Below are 22,676 nucleotides of genomic sequence, written 5' to 3' on the forward strand. Positions count from 1 at the left end.
AATCTTGGCCCACCAAAACATGTGCTAAAACAGCATAAATGTGGATGCTCAATTAAATTTGAATTCAGCAAATTAAAATGTTAAAATTACTCATTAATGTCAATTTTATTGCAGTGTAACAAGTAGCCTTTTGCACAAAATTGTTCTTATTAAAATTATTTGCTCGTAATTAATAATTTGTGGGCAAAAAAATAAAATAAGTACAATGATCCCAAATAGCAATTTGGAGTAAGATTACCGTTGGATGTATGTATTCTGGATTCCAAAAACGGATCCTATGACGGTCGTCAGAGAGTCGAATGATGGAAACTGGGGAATAATATGACGGTAATTACGGAAGTCATTTGGCGTCATAATAACTCTGACTGGGATGACCCGCCCATGACTAAAATATGACGCCGACTTCCAGTGACTTCCAGTGTCCCTATAAAAAATCTTCTCCTCACTGGGTATATCTGAGGGGAAATTTTACTTATCAAATGGCAAATATAGTAAAGAGAGGTAATCCGGATACTTTTCATTGAGTGCGACTTTAATGCTTGTTTTTGGACTGATGAAATATTTTTTTCGCCATTCCAAATCAATAGAATTATTCTTTGTTTAATTTAGAATCATAATAGAAATAGAATTTTAGCAATAATATTGACGAAAATTAATAAAATTACGATAATATTAGTATATGCGCAAGAATGTTACTGCGACGCTTTTATGTAACTCCGTTGAATTCGATCAAACTCGGATGCTCATTTTAAGGAAAAGTTTAATGCATAAAAATGAGAAGATATTATTTCAAAAACATTTTTTTAGAGTTTTATTCCATCAATTCATTTCATTAATTTATTATTTAATTATATATATTTTTATTTATTTTAAGATTGCACTCAATTCTTTGATTTTTCCTCGGTTTTCTTGGCTGACTTCCTTCCACGTTTTTTCTTTTCAGCTTCAATTGGCATTTGAGCCTTTTCCTTTACCATGTTTTTCTCCTTTAGTTTTATCTCCTTTTCTTCTGCCCTTATATTTTTGTTCCTCTCTCTGGTCAACTTCCGTTCAGCAATTTCTTTCTTTTTTGTAAATCCTGCCTCAATTTTTCCTCCTGTTCCGCGATAATTTCCTCGGAAGATACAATATACTGGTGTTTGACATTGCTGGCTTTGACCCTCTTCTTCTGACGACGTTTTGGAATTTCTCCTGGCCAGAAATAGCATTTTTTTAGTGTGTCGAAGATCGGTTGAGTCTCAGAAGTTGCAGAGAGTTGGTTCCCAGGGATGACTGGATCATTTGAAGGATTATTGTCGGTGGCCTGATCGTGCTGGTTATTGATAATGGACTCCTCTGAATGTTGGAAAACAATTTTCGGGAAATAAAGACCAGCATAGAAAAGTGGCCCATCCATCCAGCCACTCTGTGGTGACGTTCCCATTTTCCATCCTTCTGCGTTGTGAATGGCAATTTTTGGAGTAATGTCAGTTTTATGAACAGCCATTGGAGGAGCAAGTTCGCCAGTAGCTGACACCCTGAGGAGTACTGTGATACATTGCTTCGATCCTGAATTTTTAAGAGATGGAACTACACGTGAACCTCTCCTGGACAGGACATTTCCATCTTCCGGTGTCAAAAAGAAGGCACTTTCGTCGCAATTAAAAACACGGTCTGGTGAAATGCTCAGAAGGTTGTGTTCTGTGAAATATTTAAGACAATTCTGAAACCATTCCGTGAGGTCTTCAGCAGTAACAGTAGCTCTTTCCAATGAGAAGGATTTTGGCTTGCGCATGCTGAGCTCTGGATGACGCTTAAGAAGATTCCTGAACCAAACGTCTCCGGGTCTTCCAGCTGTAAAATGGTTTGGAATTTTGTAGACCTCACAGATGAGTTTAACGCTGTCCAGAACTTGTTCCTTCCCGATGGGATGCCAGCCATCCGCACATCCCAGGATCCATTTGACAAGTTCTTTTTCCTGTTCTTTTGAAATAATTGTTGGCCTGCCATTGGGGCACTCTTCCGGGTATCTGCCAGACAATTTGTTGTGCAGTGTTGTTCTTGGGACATTGAATGTTTTGGATGCATATGCTATGGTAGAACTATCTCGTACACACTGCAAGGCATTCCTAATACCTTCCTTAGAGTCGGGCTTGTCCTTATAGGTCTTTTCTTTTGTTCCCTTTGGCATCTGAAACAGAAAAAGAGTCCTGAACAATGCAAATTCTGAACCAAAACATTGACTTTCACCGCATCCGACATACATCGAAATGTAAACATTCACAAAAATCACTTATTTCTGTATGAATTATTAATATATTATCAATAAACTCTTACTCACCTTGTAGATCAATAACTACACTAACTTTTATTGATAATTTTGATTGCAAATAATGTTTTATTATATAGAAAAAACACTAAACTTTTTCCAGCGACGAGCTGTCAACAGCAAAATTTTCTCAGAAATTAAATTTTTAGTACACAACCCAGCTGACCCGAGCTTAAAAAATATTTCTTTTAACCACTTATTAAACCGATAAAAATATAATTTTTGGTTTTTCTTAAAGTAGAATAGTTATATTATGATACTTCAGTAATTAATTACAGAAATAAAAATATAAATTATATTTTAAGTGGATGTATCCGAGTTAAATCGGTCGCGGCGTCCGAGTTTTGCAATCGTCGGAGTTACATGGCCTTACTATAGAATTACTCAATGCTGTGAATCCGCAAAGTAGTTGATATTTTCGTGTGTTTCCTCAATAATATTATTGTGCATTGGGAGCAAGAACTCCTCCGGTAGAAAAGTGTATTGTGATTCATAAAAATACAGTGTCAATAAAAATTAAACGAAAATTAGACAGTGTTTTGCATTATAATATACATGGACAATTTTTTGAAAAATGAAATTTTGTGGTTCAGGAGTTTGCTCCAGTTTCTGGAGTGTTCTGTGATAAAAATTTTGTGTCGAAACGACCCATTTAGTGAAAATTAAAAAAAAAAATCTGTTGTTGCTATCCATTTGGAAAATTTTCGACATGTATAATGGCTCATTCAGCAATAGTCGAATGGCAAAAATCTTCGTTAATATGAGTAGTGAATAAGGAAAAAATTAAAGAAATTTACATAGAACGTAGTAGAAAACGATCGAAAATATGAAGAATTGTTGAGAATATAGTATCTCCGATGGTAGTACATAACAAGATTGTGAAGTGGACTGGATGTCTTCATTCAAAGTGCATACGTCGATTTCGTACCTATGCGGTAGAGAAGGACGCCAAATGCATTATTTTTGGTGCGTCATTTTTTTGTACTGAAAAATACCGTCATTTGGAATCGCTTTTGTTACCGCATGGCAGAGTAAACTTTAGAACCGTAAAATAACGATTATATTACTAATTCAATCTTGAGTAATACTGTGACTAAAATTTGACGCAAATACGACTAATTTTTAAGATTCCAATTAGGAGTAATTTTTTTGATCATTTCTTATACACCAAAAACCAGTCATTTTTGAGTCAGAGTAATATTTTGCGGATTGGGATTAGTGATACACTTGTACGCGAGTGAAGCTTTAATTTCGGGAGCAATTCTTTAAATTTCTCCAAAGCCATTCAAAGGACATTTTTGTGTCAAGAAATCGCAGTAGGGTCCACTTCATACGGATTTTCAACAAAATGTATGAGAGTCGCTTCATCAGCCCTTTCCCTACAACTCTTTCTTCTGGCTTTGGGGATCCTTCTGCATAACAGATAAGTGACTTACAGATAAGTACTATCATGTATTTTCTGGAGTTCACAATCTAAAATCTCGCGGCACTATTTAAAATTGAGCAAATCTCTTGCAAAATGTGTCCTAGCTGTGAGAATTTTAAAATAAATTCTAGAAATCTTATAATGCTCAATTGGCTCAATTGAATTTAAAATTAAATTGTGAAAATCCTAGTGTGATAGCACCGTTATCCTCTGAAGTCGAATATCTGATTAAAAATCGCAGTATTTGGTGCTACCCCGTGTTTGGTGTTGCCCCATTTTCCCCTATATAGAGTGGAGTCAGACGTTATACATGGACAGCATGTAATTTTTTTTAGTTAATATGCTTTAATGTAAATTTCGAAAAGTCTTGAAGTTTTCAGTTTTAAAGTTTTAAAAATCTGATTTAGGTGAAAATCTTAAATTTTTGCAAACTGTCCATAATTGTTTGCCGTCCATAAGTGATGACTCCACCCTACAATCCAAATTTCTTTCAACTTCTCACCATCTTAGTTTCCAAATGGTGAGAGATATTGACTTCCTATAGGATATTGACTTCCAGTCTTCGATGACCCCCCCACAAGACAACATTCTCAAGCGAACTATCTCACCTAAAATTTCGTAATTAAGCACGCATTGGTTAAATTAAATAAGTGGTTATTGGTAAAAGGCTAAAATAGTTTAGTCACGCCTTTTATAAGAGTTATTGTCAAATAACTCTACTCCAAGAGAGTCACCTGTACTATTTTAAGTAGGATCCGAAAAGTCACATTTGCAAAAATAGGCCACAGCCCTCATAGAACTTCAATAGATAAACGTAAAAACTAAAAGTTACGCCCATTTCTATACCTTATCCTTGCCTAAAAACTCTGAATTTTATAAGATGCTTCGTAAAAATTTTGAAGTTTCAAAAATTACACTTTAATAAATATATAATACTCTAGCGTTTAATAAAGGTTTTATTTGTGAGCAGAGTTTTTTTTTTACTTAAAGTGTAAAGGGTCTTTCAAACCCTGCTACACTGAGAGAAATCCGAAAAAGTTAAAATAACATTCCAGAAATGTTTATTTTACCCTGCGATCCGAAATCGGTGTAAATATTACCCTTTTTAGGTGTATTAAGAATTAAATTTACCCTTTCTCATGTTAATTTTACCCTTAAAAAGGTGTCAAATTAACATTAAAAAATGTTGATATGTTTTTACACGTAAAAACGGTTAAAGTTACAAGGAAGAAAAGTTAATCGCACCCACTTTTTTTCTCAGTGTAGTAACAGTACTGGTGATAATGGTTTGCTTATACGGCTTATACCGTTCTAAAACGTTTTCAATAAGTCATTTTTTTTTAAAAATATTATCTGTTAAAAAATTAAAAAAGATAAATCCACAAAATCTCGATATTAGTTTGCAAGAACTTTTTTCTTAGGTGGGTGTGCCTTAAATTTAGCAGATTCGGAAATCTATTTATTGTGGTTCCGGCACACCTTTTAGATAAGGAAAATTTCGTGAAATCGAAATTCGTATTCATTTTTTATCAAACGTTTTTTATATACCTATCTCTCTCTCTTTTACACCCGTCTTATTCTTTTTAAAATCACGACAAGAATAAATTTAGTTCTATCCAATTTTAGTACCAAAGAGTAAAATAGACATACACAAAACGTTGAAGGATGAAAGGGATGGGAATTTTGATCGTAAGACATTTTCCTGATCTAAAAGGTGTGCCATAGGTATTGGTATAAAGTTATAGTCTAATTGGATTTAACTCAAACAATAAGATTAATAAATCTTCGATTTTAATAATAATGCTGGCACAACATTCCATGAAGGAACTAGGCCTTCCCACAAGGGAATTTCTAGACATGCATTATTATTTTTTCTTGTACGGAATGAGGTTGTCAGTCCCATGCCCGTAGAATCAAGTGCAGTGGAGCTCACTGGATGTAATCCGAACACCCTTAACGCCAGGAAAATTCCTGGTGATCTAAAGGGGATTCGAACCCAGGACACTTGCATCATAGAGCGAGTGCTCTGCCACTTGACCCATTGAGTGCCCTAACACTCCTTTTAGATCAGGGAAATTTGATAAAATCAAAATTCACATTACTTCACATTTTTTTCAAACTTGGAGATTTCTGTATTTAAAAAAAATGTAAAAGAAAATCTAAGAAGTACACGAATTATTCACTTATCTTTTTTAATTTGAAAAGTGTTTTAAATTTGAGCAGTTTCACTTGCAAAACGTGGAAGTTCTATAGAAGTGTGTAACAGGTATTAACCCTATTACCTCCTACAAAATTCTTTTCTATACAAAAGTATACTTTATCATAAGAACTTGTAAAAAGATCGTTCTTAGAGCAAAAAAAGTAATTTCACGGTTATGCTTCGCAAAGGTTAATTAGGTCACAGTTCAGGAACATCGTTAGCGTTTTCAATTCGAGATCCAACAAAAATAATTGCTCTTATTATATTTTTTGAGCATATCTTTGAGGAAATGTAAAACTTCTCGTGTTTATTGGATGTTTCTTTGGGTGTTTTATTGAATGGACAGAGATACTGGAAGCCAATTTGAGCACAAGAAGTAACATAATCTGCTAAATGACTCCCATTGTCGTCTCACAAATTAGAAAATTCACTGAATTGGCTCTTATTTTGGTGTGAGACGAATGCCAATCACTGCCTAATTAAATCCCCTGAGTCCTTTTGGGGTCTCTCAATGGAATGTTTTTGCTAGGTTTACCACACTTTGGTAACAAAGTATCAACACGTGAAGTGAGTTTTTTGGGAACTTGATGGCCTTCGGGTGTTGGCCCATTAAACTACAGAGGCCCTTCACTTTGGGCATGATTTTCAGCACGAACCGCGAATGATTCATCCAAAAGAGTCACTTTCCGCCACTGTAATTTTCATAACTGTAACCGAATTTGAACATAAACCGGTAAAATGATGATATACAATGGTAGTTTTTGCCAAACACGGATCCACGCTTCGTACTTGGCCAATTGAAAAGCGCAAATCACTCTTTTACAGCAATTCCCAACAAATTGCTCGCAATTGACAATGCTGAAAGTGAATCTAATCGATTCCACTTCTCCCAGGGTGTCAATTTTCATATTTAAACCAATGTTCTCACCCAGCAAATTGAATTAGTATGAGAACTTGAAGCACACGTTTTGGCACTTAATTGCACTAAATGGACAAACACGCATCCCATGTGTTTGCGAAGGGGAGCCGCTATCATGCCAAATTGATAAGATGTCAATTGCGAGGTCAATTTGTAAATGACCCCGCTAACAGTTGACTCCATCCAGACACATCTTACTCTCTCTCTTTTGCCCTCTACGCAATGAGCAATTCTACATACACTTAGAACAAATCCACCAAGTAATTAACAGAGGAGATAGAAACATAGCAAATAGCGTCTGGCTTTGAGTGCTTCATTTTTTCTTATTCGCTGATCTTGCATACGAGTGTTATTGTGCAAGAATTGTGATAATAAAGTCATTCGATGTGATATTATTTTTAATGTTTTTTCAAACGTATAAGACACTCTGTGACACTCGCTATTCTAATTATCTGATCATTTTCTTGTTATCCGTGGGTATGGTGGGTGTATATTAGAACTTTACTTGTAACTTGATTTGATTGCACACACCTTCTTGAGGAAGGACTTAGCGTGAAAAGTGACCGAATTAATATCGAATAATTAAGATCCATCTGTGGTATGAAGTTCGACGAAACTATAATAATAAAATTGAAAGAAACACATAAATTTGCAGCAGGGTATATATACGGAAGATACTATAAATTCTTTAATTTTATTTAAAGAGTTCTAAAAATTTTACAAATAACGAAATGATAGAATTTATGGTGTTAAGGAACTGCACCAAGAAATGCACAGTTAACATGTTTTAAATGTTCGATGGTTTGGCAAAAATTATAACGATTCATCACCAGTTTTTAATCACTTAAAACTAAATCAGACTTATGAAAGATTCAAAGACCTTTCCAACGCATCTAAACTTTCCTCAATCGGTTAACAAATGCGCTCTCTAGAACAGTTCAACTTTGAAAAATCGCATAAAGGAATAATTTTAATCCAATATCAGAAGTTGGAAAGTGGAACAGTGTGGGATATCAGACAAATCAATTTCCAAATTAGAAGTCTGATAATCTCAGTTACTGATTATGCAAAATTAGTATTATTCTATGTTTTTGCTCAGTTTTAACCCTTTTAAGTACGATTGGAACACCGGTGTCCCATAAAGAAAATAATTCTTCCTGACTATACCTAAAGTTACCTTTTTCTTATGTGTGTACGTAATTACAAAGTAGAAGGTTGAGGAATCTAGGATATTTCTTGGAAGTCTCCAGTTATTTGCCATATAGTAAATTTTTAGGCTAAAAAAAGACGAATTTTTAAATTCTTATAATGAAAAACAATTTTAAATATTTTTTATACTTCCAATTTTTTTAAGCAAAACCGTTTTGAGAAAAGAAACTATAATACTCGAACATATTATTTTTCATTGGATTGAAAATTACCATTAATTAGTATTGTTAGAAAAATTACTTACATTTTTAGGCTATTTTTGTCCCTATCGTTCATAGAGACAAAAAATAGACCAAATCAGACTCTGTTGGCTTTTCGAAGGCCAGATTGATATAAGACCTTTTACTTATTGTGTTCATTGGTTTCATTTTTATTGCTGATTTTCGGTCTGCGAAAACTGTCTCGTCCTTAAAGGGTTAAACGAATTGCCGAACTTAGTAAATACTTTGTTCGATATTCAGCGCTGTCCGACTTTGTAATTTTTACCTTATAGATGTAGGGGCGATCGTGCTCTCCCTTCGAATGTTCATGCCTTCGAATAATGTGAATTTCTTATACTTTTTCTAAGTGATTTCCACATGATTGCCACATAATTATCAAAATTGATAATAACGCTAACTAATATTTAATATGTATAAATCTCTTAGGAAAAATAAAAGAAATTCACATTATTCGAAGGCATGATCGTTCGAAGGGAAAGTACTTTCCCCTATGGCTGAAAAATTGGCATAGACAACCCTTAAAATATAAACGGAATTTATAAAAATTGCACAAAGGATCTTCCTGAAAAATCTGGTAATATATGATAACTTGTTTTCGATGGTATGAAGTGTCAATTCTGAATAATTGAAACTCTTATTGTAGCTAATTATGAATACTTATCAACAGTTCTATTCTGTTAAGAATATCATAGTAGTATGGCCTATTAATCCGTAAAAAGCCGACATTCATTTATGGCCTCTACACACTAGAGAAATTTATGTCCATATTGAGGAGTTTTCCTAGAACGTAATATTCTCAGTACCGGCTTTATTGACTTGTGTCTTGTCTTGTGACTAATTATAAATTTAAATAATTAAAATAGAAAATAACAAAAATCTTTAATTTTGTTCTGTTTAAAATATTGTAATAAAAAGCTATAAATAAGACTTTTCAAATCAGAAATCATGTTACACAAATTTCATTTTTAATTGTTTAAAAATGTTCAAAACAAGAAAATAATATTCATATTCTCTCTAGGTTGTGAATATGGGTGTGAATGATTGTACAAATACTTTTTCCCGAATTACCTCATTAGTCGCAAAAATAATCTACTGTTTGAAGCAATTAGCATTTTGTGAAGAGCTGTAATCTTCTATTGTTAATGTTTGTAAAAATAGAATATTTTAATAGGCCATATAAGACACTATTATCTCACTTTAAGCGAAAATTCTTTTTATATATATCTTCATGTTTCAATTAAGTAATTAGTTTGTTCTAATAAAGATTTTATGAGACTTATTTGACTCACTCAGAGATCTTTGCCAGTGTGCTATAACGATTTGCGAATAATAACCAACTGCAAAAAATGTTTTTTATACCATGTCGTAAAGTTTTAGAACAAAATATTAAAGTCTAATGATGGGTATTGAGGTCGGAAATGCTGAAACTTTTAAACTATTTTTTTACGAGTTTTTTTCCAGATTTTTTACTAGGTAGGGGAAAGTGCTCTCCCTTCGAACGTTCATGCCTTCGAATAATGTGAATTTCTTGTGTTTTTCGTAAGAGATTTACACTATATTATCACGGAATTATCAATAATTGATGGTAAGCCAACCAATATTTAAAAGAAATGTGTAAGTCTCTGAGGAAAATTAAAAGAAAATTTATATTATTCGAAGGCATGAACGTTCGAAAGGAGAGTACTTTCCCCTACTGGAAGTGTTCAGATGACTTGGGAGGGAAATTAGAATTTCTTCTTAAAATGAAACCAATTTTTTTTTATTTCAGTTAAAGTAATACATAACATCTGGTGAGAAGCAATATTCTATTTGTTCAGAACCGTAATTTTAGTGTATAAATGTGTCTTGACCAAAAGAAGTTAGTACTGTTCAAAACGTCGTTGATGTTCGAAAATTCGAACTAAATGTCAAATCATGAAGATCATCGTTTGCTTTAATTTTCCTTACAAAAGAAAAGATAAAAACGTTCTATGTTAAGACTGGAAATCGATTAAAATTCATACAGGGAACAAAATGCACCCTTACGCAAAATTAACAATAAGTCAAAATAAATTTTCTTGCCTTTTGACAGATGTCTTCGAATTTTGTCTTTTAGAGAGTGTCTCGACTAAGAGGAAAATTGCACTCTATCTTTCTATTCAAATCTGAAGTTTGATTCTCCAATAGTACCGGATGAATGATAAATAGTCTGCTCGAAAAATTCAAACTCAATTTCGAATTTTCAAACAAAATTTTTGCACAAGATTGGAAAAATTTGTGAAATAGGGCATTAAAAAACTTTTAAAATTATTAACTTAGTTTTTATTATGCGAATTGTAATGAAAGAGAAATATTATAAGCGTTATCGTTTGATTTTTCCTCATAGAAAAGTGAAAACTACAACTTGACAAACTTCGAAATTCTAACAGGAAATATTCTAGCCACCACGCGGACGAAACGAGAAGTAAAAACGTCATTTTTGTCTTTTGAAACTGATCTTCGAATTATTGGAACTCCTAGCTGTGAATGAAGTATATGTGACGTGACTGAAATTATAACAAACTAACTAAAGTTAAAGACAAATCATGACAAATTTGAGCATATTTGCTTCATCTGATAATCATAATCGATCTTGAAAAATGTCAACAAACTATTTTCGAATTTAACTGCCTCCCGAATTAAAAAGTAGCCCAATCTTAAGAGCCGAATCAGCGAGAGTCTACTGTAGTACCGTAGATGTAGATGACTTTGTCATCCTATAATTCGAAAGCTCTTTTTTAATTCTAGAACTCAAGGATATTCTTTACCGATCGGACATGGTAGATAGAATAGCTAAAGACCATGCTTAAGTGCAAGAATGAACGAAATGCTCAAGAACAGCGGGAAAGCAATATCATTTCACCCCTGGAACGGTGGTTGACGTTCGAAATTTCAAATTGAACTTCGAATATTCAAATTATTTCGCGCGTTGTCGTGAAAATTGATTATCGTTTTAAAAAGTTCTTAAAGTTGAGCTCCGTGCGATGTGGAATTGCAATATACAGAACAGAAATGTTATGGAACTTCATTACTTTCATTTTTTCTCACGACTAAGATCAAATGAAGACAGTCACGGTGGACGCTTGAAACACTTCGAAATTCGAACAGAAAATCAAATGCTTCTCCATGCAAGATTATCTTTGACTTGTAAAACGAAATTCAAAGATTTTCGTTTGCAGTTAAGCAAGATTTTCAACAATTAAATTGCTTTTAAAGAAATGACTTATGTTAAATAGCCTCCTTTTTGTTATATTATTTGCACTTAGTCAAAAGGGTAAGAATTATTTGTCTTCTTAACTCGTTTCTACTAATGTTAGTTTGCAAAGCTTATGCTAGAGCTGCAATTAAGTGTTGCATTGGTTGCATTTCTTATGGAAAAATCAACCTTAAGACACACCTTCTTGATCATTGCAAAGTTCTTGAGATCGCAATCGTATCTAATTTCGCATTTGAACGAAAGTTGCATTACCAGAGCTTCTCGTAGAACATTGTGGAAAAAAGCTCTAATCATCAATACAGAAAACATCTCGTGAAGGTTCATGCCTTGGACCTCTCTCGCTCTTTTTTTATATTTCAACGCGACTTGGTCGCATGTTGTCTGTCACATCTCGGCCAGCAAAAATACAAAAGTTATTTACATTCACAATTGACCGATAAATGAATGTCGAGTTGAGAGAGGCGGAATAATTGCTTGAGAGATGAATTTTCCCGGAGTGTCTTTGAATATATTGCTTCTATCGCTGGAACCCTTCCTCCTTCTCGCCATTCTCACAGGCGCTAATTGGAGCATGAAATTTACCAAGTGGCTCAGCATACAAAATTTTTATCAGCATATCGCGAGTTTTTTTCTCGCTCATTTGAACTTACGACAAAGCACAGAGCCTAAGTGGCTTGAAAATTACAGCTTTCCCGCCGATTTTTCTTCATCTTTTTTCTCTCTGCCCGGGAAATTCCTTGCCGAGGAAGGCGTCAAGTAGTTGCCAACAATGTTGACTCTTGGGGTAAGGGTAGAATCAATTGGCTATTTTGGTGTCCAATATGTACATTTATTTATTGATTACCCGATAAATGGAAATAGCGCGAATAAACAATCTGAGAGAACGAGTTTTCGCAATCTCTTGCGCCTTGTTTACGACATATTTAATTCAATTAATCACTTGTATATTGCTTCCACATGACGTCGTCAATATGTGTTGTCTTCGAGACTTAATGTACAAATTAATGCTTTACATTGTCTCTGCGTCTTTCAACCTTCATCCCCCTCCGATCAATCACTAAAAATACCACCTTGATTGCTCATACCTCCCATAGTTTGTTTGCAACTTAATAAGAAATACTTTAGAGTTGCATTGGTTGCATGCAACTATTTACTAATTTTAGAAATTCCACAAATTGATTAAAACCTCAAAAGATCATCAAACTCATCCCACGTGAAATTGAAAAATCATTTGTCAAGGCAAATTTAACAGAAAGGGTAATTTTCAATCATTCCAAAAATAGACTTTACCACAGAGTATTTTAATACATACAAATAAGCTATAAATTACCTCTCTAGCATAAATATTGATATATCTTGGATCAAACTGATAAGACATAGAATTTATTTTTGGAATTGCGGAAGGTCTCACAACAGTCAATGTTGAATTAGTCTAGGATGATTTATAGCCTATTTAAAATGCAATTAACATTAAATTGATAGTAAGTGATTATTTTTTGTTTTTCATGTATAGAGATAGTTGGCGCTGGAGTCGGTAGGATTTGAACATAACCACAAAGTTTTGAAATTTGAAATATCGTCGGTTGCATCGACCGTTGTCGTATTTGCATTTATTTTGTATCTACATTTTGGTGCAAGCTACGATACAGACGTCGGCGTCGCCTCTTGCATGATATGCTAACACCAAAAAAATCAGATACGACAACGGTCGATGCAAACGATGATATATTTCACTCTAACTGTTAAAGATTGTTTTCTAGACTCAAATAGCAAATTCTAAAAACAATGGCATTTCTTTTTAATTTAAATCTTATTTAAATGTTTTTAAAGATAAAATTAAATAGCTCACACATAACCTCAATTAGCGACACTATTTAGATAGAACTTTTTGTAATATTTTCAATTTCAATTTTTTTTTAACACTAAAAATATTAAGAGTACGTAAAAGTCTAGAGTTTTTTAAGTATGGTTACATTATGAATTAAATATAAGAAAATTTAACTTAACCTCAAAAAGATATTTTTTTCCAAATTGACTTTAAAAACAATTCAAATTAAAACTTTGAATAGTTAAGGTTTATGAAACCAAGGAAATTTCATTAAATCAAGCTATAAAGGATGGCTTTCTAAAATACTTTGAACTTAACCTTAAAGCTTTTAAAGCTTGGTTCCATGTTGATAAATCTTGCTTGGTTTAGTAACTTTACGCTAAATAAAACTAACTAGTGAAAATTAGAAGGTTGTACTATATATTAGCTTTAACAATAAAGATTAATAGAATATTTATAACCTCTAAGATTTGTTAAACATAACCTCAAATTTTTCTAAAGTTTCTGATAGTAAATCCCTCTGACCGGTTCTCTTTCATTTGGATCTGAATTGAAAACTTTTATTTAAAATACTTGTAATAAATTTAGAATAGTTGTAGTTTAACTAAGTGCCACTTAGGGTTCTGGGGACTGCTAGAAAATGTTCATCATAACCTCAATGAGTAAAATATTGCATATTTTTCCATTTTCCTTAGCATTATTTTCTTGCAGCATTTAAAGTTTTCTAAAATGTTTAAGGAACTGAAAGATGATTGGTGTATAACCTCAAAAATCCTAACGACGCAACATATAATTACAAAAGGTTAGTATTATTTTAAATATTATTTAAATCGAAAAATGCTTTTCTGACTTATAAACATAATATAGAGAATTGTTTTTATTGTACAATTGCGATAATCGATACGCCAAAACTGACTGAATTTTTAGAACATAACCTCAATAAGTCAAACTCAGGAAAGAATCGAGTTCAAATTGATACACTTTTATTATTTTGTACTCAAACAAAAGTTTTAAGATAGAAAACTCAAAGTTAGCAGAACGATTGTATTTAAATTGATTATCCTTAATTTCTGTAGCTACTAGAATTTTGCAACATAACCTCAAATCCTAAACACCAAATTAGGCATATTTTCGAAAATTAATATTAAACCTTGCTTAATTTGGGTTTAAATGTAAGCTCTTGGTCTTAAATTCACTGATTAATTCTACAGCTCTTAATCTGAATTTAAAATATCATTTTTACACAAGATTACTTATTAATTAAATTACGTGTAATTAAATGTCAGAAAACTCAAATGAAATGAAACCAGCTTGTGATAATTTTGTCTAAAATGTTGCAAATTCAAAAAGCTTTAAGTTTTCAGAGGTATATACAGATATATTTTTTTATTTAAATTTAAATAAACACCTGTTGTCATTAACTTGCGATAATCCCTCATTATCTACCATTGTTTCCCGCAAATTGAACATTTTTAGATTCTCCTTGGATTCCACTCAACAATGTTTGCGTTTTCTTTTCTGTATTACGACATATTTACTTAAGAGTATACGACTTGTCTCAAAATATCTTGTAACATTTTTTTTGTCCAAATGTAACAGAAAGAAACCTGCATACACAACTTAATTTTGTTGACAAGCAGAATACTTGGTGACAATGGTAACATCAAAATATCCAGGGTTAATAGTCTCTCTAGTGAAAGAATCTTGCGTGGTTAGTGCGTGACTTGGTGAATGGGATCGTGAAACGCTTTTAGGCAAATTTGCGCAAATATTAAATATTTGATGTTTGAAAGAATCTCCAAAGCTTGCATCAGTTTTCTGTCTCAAAAAAGTGGATTTCTTCCAAGTTGACTATGTAATCATCAAAATGCATCTCATTTGGCTGTCTCAAGAGTCTCAAGTGATTGGTGATATATCAATGGAGTATATTACACCGGCTAAATGTGACGCAATTGGAACTAGTTTGTTGTTTACTCACAAATGCTGCTCTAGGGATCAAATCGATCAATCGTTTTGAAAGCTTCAAGAGCTTTTGCCTGTTAATCATCATGAAAGTCTCCATGATCATTATTGGTCTCCCATTAGCTGAAATTTGACTCATGTTTGCTCATTTTTGGTTCTTTTTTTAAACTTTTGTCTCGAAAAACTCACGAGACCAGTTAGAAACTTGTCGGTATTCTCTTGTTGGAATTAGTGAAAATTAAATAAGTCTTCTCGGAGACACAGAATGAGTCACATAAAATTAAATATCCAGTGATTTTTTTTGCTAGCTATTGAAACTATTGGAGTTTCTATGCTGACGGATACAGAAAACCAAAATTGGACAGTCCATTTAGTAAAGTAATTCGTCAATTGGCAAAATTACGATCATGCAGAGCATATGTGGCAGTTATTGTTAGTCAATGCCAAGTGCATTTTAATGGGTGACAATATCTCACTAGGTAGGTGTTCCATGTTGACTTCCCGGACAAATATTATACATACACAGTAAAAAATGAAAAGGAAGAATCCATTAATTTAAAAAATCTGATTTTGTTTAAGGAGTTAGTACTTAACCTCCTACATAAGCCCCGCCCACTAGTAATTTTAATTAAGTCACGCCCCTTTCAGAGGTGAAACCTACAAATGATGACTTTCTTGTATTTATTAACGGGATGATATAGAATTGAACATGAAATGGGTTAAATTGTAAATCGCTTACTCTATAATGGAAGTAGGGGAAACTGGGGCACCACCGAATACGGGGTAGTACCGAACACTTCGAGTTTTTAATTAGACATGTGAATTCGGAGCATGAGACCTGTATGAATTCATAGATACTATAGGGATGCTTGCTCATCGAAGAAATTATCGCCATAGTCTAAGTAGTTTAGAAATAAAAATCAGTGTTCGGTGTTACCCCATGTTCGATGGTGCCCCAGTTCCACTATCCTGGATTTGATCTGCTTTAGATCATTAAAATTCTGATATTTACTGTGTTAAAATAGCAAGCTGAGGCAGTTTCTGCATTAATCTTTAAAAAATCTATTGTTTCTTTATCAATCATAATTATCTAGGTCCCTAATATCCCTAGTTGATCAAACAATGCATTAGTTCACTTACTTATCACTTTTTTTCATTTCGCAACTTATTCTTTAAAGAAACTAACCATTAATTTGTCTATATATGTCGGAGAAAAAGAAAAAAAACCGTCATAAAGAGTCGCATCACAATTTTTCCAATCTTATTTATATATTACAAGAAATAGTGAGAAATTGTCACAAGAAAAAACCCCCCATACTGACATCCTGCTGGTCATGATTTTCCAAACCAACAAAAATCTACCGATCCCTGAGAAAAGCTGCGCGGAAACACAATTTAGTCGACCACTGAATAAGGTCCATATTGGGACCGAAAGCTCTGGGCAAGACCAAAAAAGTGTTTTCCTCTTAGAGTGACCACTTTTCCCACTGGCGAACACCGGATACACTCCCTATTAAGAAAATCGCGCCAGTTCCCAGACTAATAATTCATGTTCCTGTATGTCGACAAGCATGAGGATCTGAATAAATGTCTGTCAAGCATACTGCCGTGCCTTAAAAAATACGCTCCGTCCTTATAAAGCTTTTATTTTAAGATACAAATTTTATAACGTTTTCCTATGCATTTAAATAAATAAAGAGAAATTAAATTATATAAAAACAGATAAAAACGGTGAACTGTTCATACCTTAAATTCCCTAATTTTTATCCTCTTATCCAGAAAATTATTGCAATCAAAGGATAAAGGTAAAACGTTGTTACCATCCCTGCGATTTTTATGCATTATTCTCTTCCAAGCTCGTACTTGTTTATTTGATGTAGGGGGAATTGGGGCACCACCAAACACGGGGTACCACAAAGCACTTCATTTTTTAATCGGATATTCGACTTCAGAGAATAAGACCTATAGGAATTTATAGACACTATAGGGATGATTGTCCACTGAAGGAATGGTCGAGACTTTCCAATTAGATTAGAAATAAAAATTAGTGTTTGATGGTACCCCGTATTTGGTGGTGCCCCAGTTTCCCCTATACCAATTTAATTTGGGGCGTGGCCTAATTTTCGTGCTGAGAAACCCTTAAGGCTCCGCCCATAACTGACTACACGGTAATGAATTCCCCAGAATGTTTCGTAGCACCTCTAATTACATACAGATAGACTAAAAATTCTCACACTTAGTCAACTATTACTTCTTGAAGGGGGAGTGTCCCATTTTATTTTTATTATCTAATAGAATAAAAAAATAAACAATTGAATATATTTACCAAATTAAATCAGATAAAATGCGTAGTAATAATTTTTTTACTGTGTATATTGTACATATTTAATTTTCACCGTTGCATATTGATGATAAATTTCACGACAATCCTGCAATATGATTATTTCTCTGCCATAACCTTCGACCGGGCTGTTTTGAGTGGGTCGCATTTGATTTTCAATCGCGTGATGATGCTATTTTTACCTCCCAGGTTTCTTTCTCTTTCGTCTCAAGTCCCCATGGTAACATCCAATATGGTAATTGAGGAAGTGAATGGCATTATAGATTTCTATCTGAGACAGTGAGATGCAGAAAAAAAAAGAACTAGAGATTGAGGAGAATCTGCGTGCATGAGATCTAGATTTGATGATTTTTGCAGAGCTCTTGGAAAGTTGAGACACAGGCAAGATAGAGTGAATTAATGTATCTTGAAATAAGTATCGCGAGTTTCCAGTTACAAACCATCCACGGCTATTTTTAGCCTCATCTGCTCTCTTCCATCACCCATGTGAAAGAAAATCAGGCAAGAAACTCGAGTCATGCAGGTCTCTAGCGGAATACGAAGAGTGCCAAAGGTTGTTCACCTGCCCGATGCACCCTTTCAGACATTCACAACAAAATACCTCACTTCTGCATTTATTACGCTGTTTTCTACACGACATAATTAAATGTTCTTATATGGTTATAAATATCAAAAGAGAAACAAATTGATTCAATACTGTAAAATTTCAAAGTTGGCTTATATTTCCGTACCCCTTTATGTTTTTCTATGCAAATGGTAATTCTCAAAAATTTTAGTACTGAAAACTAGAGAAATCACTTTAGTACAAACTATAGTTCTACCAAATATACAAATACTCCTAAAAATACAAGAGCTTATGATTCTCTCTGTCAGAAGTACTTTTAGAACCTAATGGTTGATAAACAAAGCGAAGCTGTTAAAAATGTGAAAATTTAGTACAGATTTAGTTATGGCGCTGGTACATCTTCCCAAATGAATAAAATTCAATCAATTGACATTGTACCTCTTACTCTATCAAACTGAAATGTAATATACTTGTCTCTTTCTTCAATTTCAATTTATAATTGACAGAAAGAGACAACTAATTTGATTTCAGTTTGAAAGAGTAAAAGGTAAAATTTCAATCAACTGAATTTCATTAAATTGAAAAAGTGTGCCAATGTCATTGTAACTAAATTTAGTACATGTGAAGCTTTCATGAGAAAGTACTCAGCAAACTGTTAATAAAATAACTGAAAATTGATGAGCATAACTGAGACATTTTTCAAAAACATTTTAGAACATTATCAAGAATTATTAATTTTAGTACATGCTTTAATGAAGTGCTAACGTTTTTCTATATGAATGTTTTGCATCTATTTCAGTTCTTGATCATAAACTTTTTCTGAGCACAGCCTTAATTTTAATTAAATTAAAGCTTGAACTTTAGTACTAAAAAGTACCAAGTAAAGTACTTCGTAAAAGTACTTACTTTAACTTTAAATTTAGAACCTTTATTTTCATTCTCATTACAAATACTCAAAATAGCACAATAAATGCAGCATAAAAACGGAAAAAATACCTTGATTTTTGATCCCTCTATTATTTGTTTTTGAATTTTTGTAATATTTTTTAAATATCACGAATTAAATGTTTTTTTTATATTATTAAGAATTAAACTAGATATTATTTTTATACATGAGATAATATGCATATTTAATACACAAAATAATTCACTATACAAAGTAAATTTCACAGATCCGAATTCAAACAAGATCCTGTACTAAAAGTATAACGTTTAACGCTACAATAGGGGAGACCGGGGTAGAATTACCCACCAAATGAAATTTTTCATTGCGTATAATTTGTACAAAAAATGTTTGTATGAGGCTGATAAATATTTCAATAATTTGGAAGGGAGGTATATATTTAGAATAAAGAGTGGTTTCCTCAATATTCCTTCGCAGGCAAACTATAAGATAACACTATCTAATATCATACGTGGCTAATCTGCCCCGGTCTCCCCTATATAAAAAAAGACTTAGAGGAGTTGTATTCAATTTTTCCAGCAAATTGCAATATTCTCTTGGCCGTATTAACTAGTAAAATTTTAATTTCACATGGTATACTTCTAAGTACTAAAAATGTGCTAGAGGTAAGATAATTTTGAGAAGTGAATTTTCAAGTAATATTAGTAAAGTAGAATTGTGTACATTTTACATTAAACAAAACCAAAAATTACAGAAAAGATATTCAAGCAAAAGCAATAAATTGACTTAGTTTATTATCACACATGTACTAAATTTATTATCGTTTTTATTTCCGTATTAAACATTTTATGGGAGCAATTTTACAGTTTAGAGTTTAGTTTGGTTTAGATAGCAACAACAACAGTTACTTTAGATTTAAAATTCTTTATGACATTAATACCGGTATAAGACAAATTTTAGGTTGAGGTAATAGGGGAAATCAAGGATAAATTAGGTAAGGGATAAAGAAGACAGTAGAATATTGAAGTTTGTTCAATGAAAATTGACACACATTTTTTCTTAACTAAAATATTTATCTATCTAATTTAAACATTTTTCACAAATTATTCGTAAAGAAAAACTTTTTTAATGACTTATTTAGCCCCAGTCTCCCTTAAACCTAAAATGAGCAATATCAGCACTTCATGCATAAAAGCGCCCTTTAAAATTATCTCAACTTTCAATACATTCCTCCTAATTGCTCTAGAGGTCATAAAAAAAACGAAAATGCTTAATTTAGAATAATTCTTAGAATACTTTGGCAAAGTACACCTCAATGTTGTTGATCTCGGGGCTTTTTAAAACGTGATTTTGAAGAAATTTATGATTCAAATTTTGCATAAATTTCATTGGAAATTTGTGAATGTTTTCACTTTCCTCAGACCTTGATAAGGCGATGATAGAAAAGTTGTAGTAAATTTTGCAACTCATCGGAAAATTGTTGTGTCACTTATTAGAACACATTAGAGCTGTTATTTCATCATAAAGAACACTTGTACCCTATCACAACATATCTCTTGCCATTCTATCGCTATAATTCAATTAACTAGTCATTAATTAAGATTCTCAATGATTTCTCTTGCATCATGCTGTATGCAACGTATGCAACCTCTAATTTCCGAGGATTTTTTACACCTATTTATGCACCTTTATGCAGTATGTTAATTTCAGGTAAATTTAAATTGCAAGTGATTAATTCTATGCAACTAACATTAAAATAACGTTGAAATTAATTGGTTTTTGTGGTTTTGGGAGAGAAACTGGACATCAAATGGGATTTTAATGAGTGGAAGAGGTCTTGGTCAATTGGTAGAAAAATTTCCAGAGTGATTGGGGCACTTGTGGGCACTTACGTGAATGAATGGACGCACAGTAAGTCAATTGCAGAGTCAATGTGAAAATAGACCAGTGCACGACCAACATTCTCTTAGTAGTTTTTGTGTCATTTATATTTTCATTGCTGGAACAATTACTGCACTTGGTACGGCTTTTCGCCCACTAAACAGTTGTACACAATTTCTTGTAATTCACTCGCCTTGTGAAGATTATTTTCACCGTTAACAACCAAAAGAGTGTAACTCAATAAAAATCTGCACTAGACACAGAAACTTAATCCACAACAGTTCAGGAATTGCTGATCATTTGATAATCACACTAAACTCCGATTGAACACATGGGAAGATGGTGTTACCGTCAAAATCAAATATTTGCTATAGTGCTTCACGTTGGAGAAAAAAATCCACCGTCTTGAGATAAAAACTGCGAAAGGCGTTGCTTATGTTAATTGCTGTTCAATTCTTGCACACATTTAATACCTCAGTGGAAATTAAGTAAATTTAAGTATACACTAGAGTCGAAAGTTGCTTTAAATTCCACTCACTTCATCCCAGGAAAAATTGTTAGTCAAATAATTTTCAGATTTATCAGAAAAAAATCACCACGTCAGAGATTGAGGGAGAACCACGCAAAAGACTTTGATTTTTTTTGAGCACAAAAATAAAAGCTGGAACCGAGACTCAACTCCGTGAGATGCCACACGATGGCAGCTGCTCAGGCGAGAACGCTGAAACTGACTGACCCGCTGGAGTGTCTCACTCTCTCGCATCGTCTCCAGCAATCCGGCTTCCCCACAAGTCGCCGCGCCTCCTCCTCCTCCGGCTGGCTCAAGAGTGGCTCTAGGAGTGGGGAAATCATGAAATTTTGTGCAATTTTGGAAAAAATCGCAATTTTTCAATTTATATCAAAACTTTTATCGAAAAGAATTTTTATGATTGTTCCCTGAACTTTATGATTTATCCCAAAAATGCTTAGTACAGAAATCATTATATATATAAATTAGTACAAGTACTAATTTAACATTATATATCCTCTACTTTAAGCTTACATATGCACACTAGTGATTTTTTGTATGTAAAAAGTGTTTACTACAATTTTAGTACAAAATTAAAGAGACATTATATTACACAGAAAAAAATATTTTGTAAAATTGTTCGTAAATGTTTGTGAAATCCTATGGAGGAATTACGAAATGCTCGTGAATCATATAACCCAGAAACAAGTTCGTAAAATTTTGTAATTTTTTCACAAGCATTGTTCGTAAAATGATCATTCAACGAACATTTTTTGTACTTTTACAAACATTTGTTCGTAAAAGTTCGTAAACATACAAAAACTGTTCGTAAAATTTTGTCATTTGTTTGACAAACAAAAATTTACGAACAAATGACAAAATTTTACGAACATTTTTTGTGTGTTTATGAACATTTACGAAAAAATGTTTGTAACAATACAAAAAAATGTTCATCAAATGATCATTTAACGAACAATTTTTGTGGGTTACACGATTCACGAGCATTTCGTAAGTCTGCCATAGGATTTCACAAACATTTACGAACAATTTTACAAAATATTTTCTTCTGTGTAGAGTAAGAAAATTATAAATAAATTAATTTAGTGTTTTTGAAGTATTGTACATTTTTTAATACCTAATCTAATATTAATTCACGTTTAGTACTGTTT

The 22,676-nt window shown here is 32.9% G+C and overlaps 2 protein-coding genes across 2 annotated transcripts in view; both read right to left on the minus strand.

The window, feature by feature from the left end:
• LOC129802403 (uncharacterized) overlaps window positions 1–21,827 on the minus strand; it is a 31,554-nt gene extending 9,727 nt beyond the window's left edge. Inside the window, exon 1 of the mRNA XM_055848181.1 lies at window positions 21,011–21,827. Within this exon, the coding sequence (XP_055704156.1) occupies window positions 21,011–21,080 (70 nt within the window). The 5' untranslated portion in view covers window positions 21,081–21,827. The remainder of the gene's footprint in view (window positions 1–21,010) is intronic.
• LOC129802404 (uncharacterized) lies at window positions 498–2,665 on the minus strand. Its single transcript, XM_055848183.1, has 2 exons — window positions 2,321–2,665; window positions 498–2,170 (listed from the first exon to the last, which is right to left on the minus strand). The coding sequence occupies exon 2, from the start codon at window positions 2,168–2,170 to the stop codon at window positions 1,040–1,042; it is 1,131 nt and encodes a 376-aa protein (XP_055704158.1). The 5' UTR covers window positions 2,321–2,665; the 3' UTR covers window positions 498–1,039.
• Window positions 21,828–22,676: the final 849 nt, after the last annotated feature.

This window comes from Phlebotomus papatasi, chromosome 2, assembly GCF_024763615.1.
Source record: "Phlebotomus papatasi isolate M1 chromosome 2, Ppap_2.1, whole genome shotgun sequence".
NCBI classification, from domain to species: Eukaryota; Metazoa; Arthropoda; class Insecta; order Diptera; family Psychodidae; genus Phlebotomus; species Phlebotomus papatasi.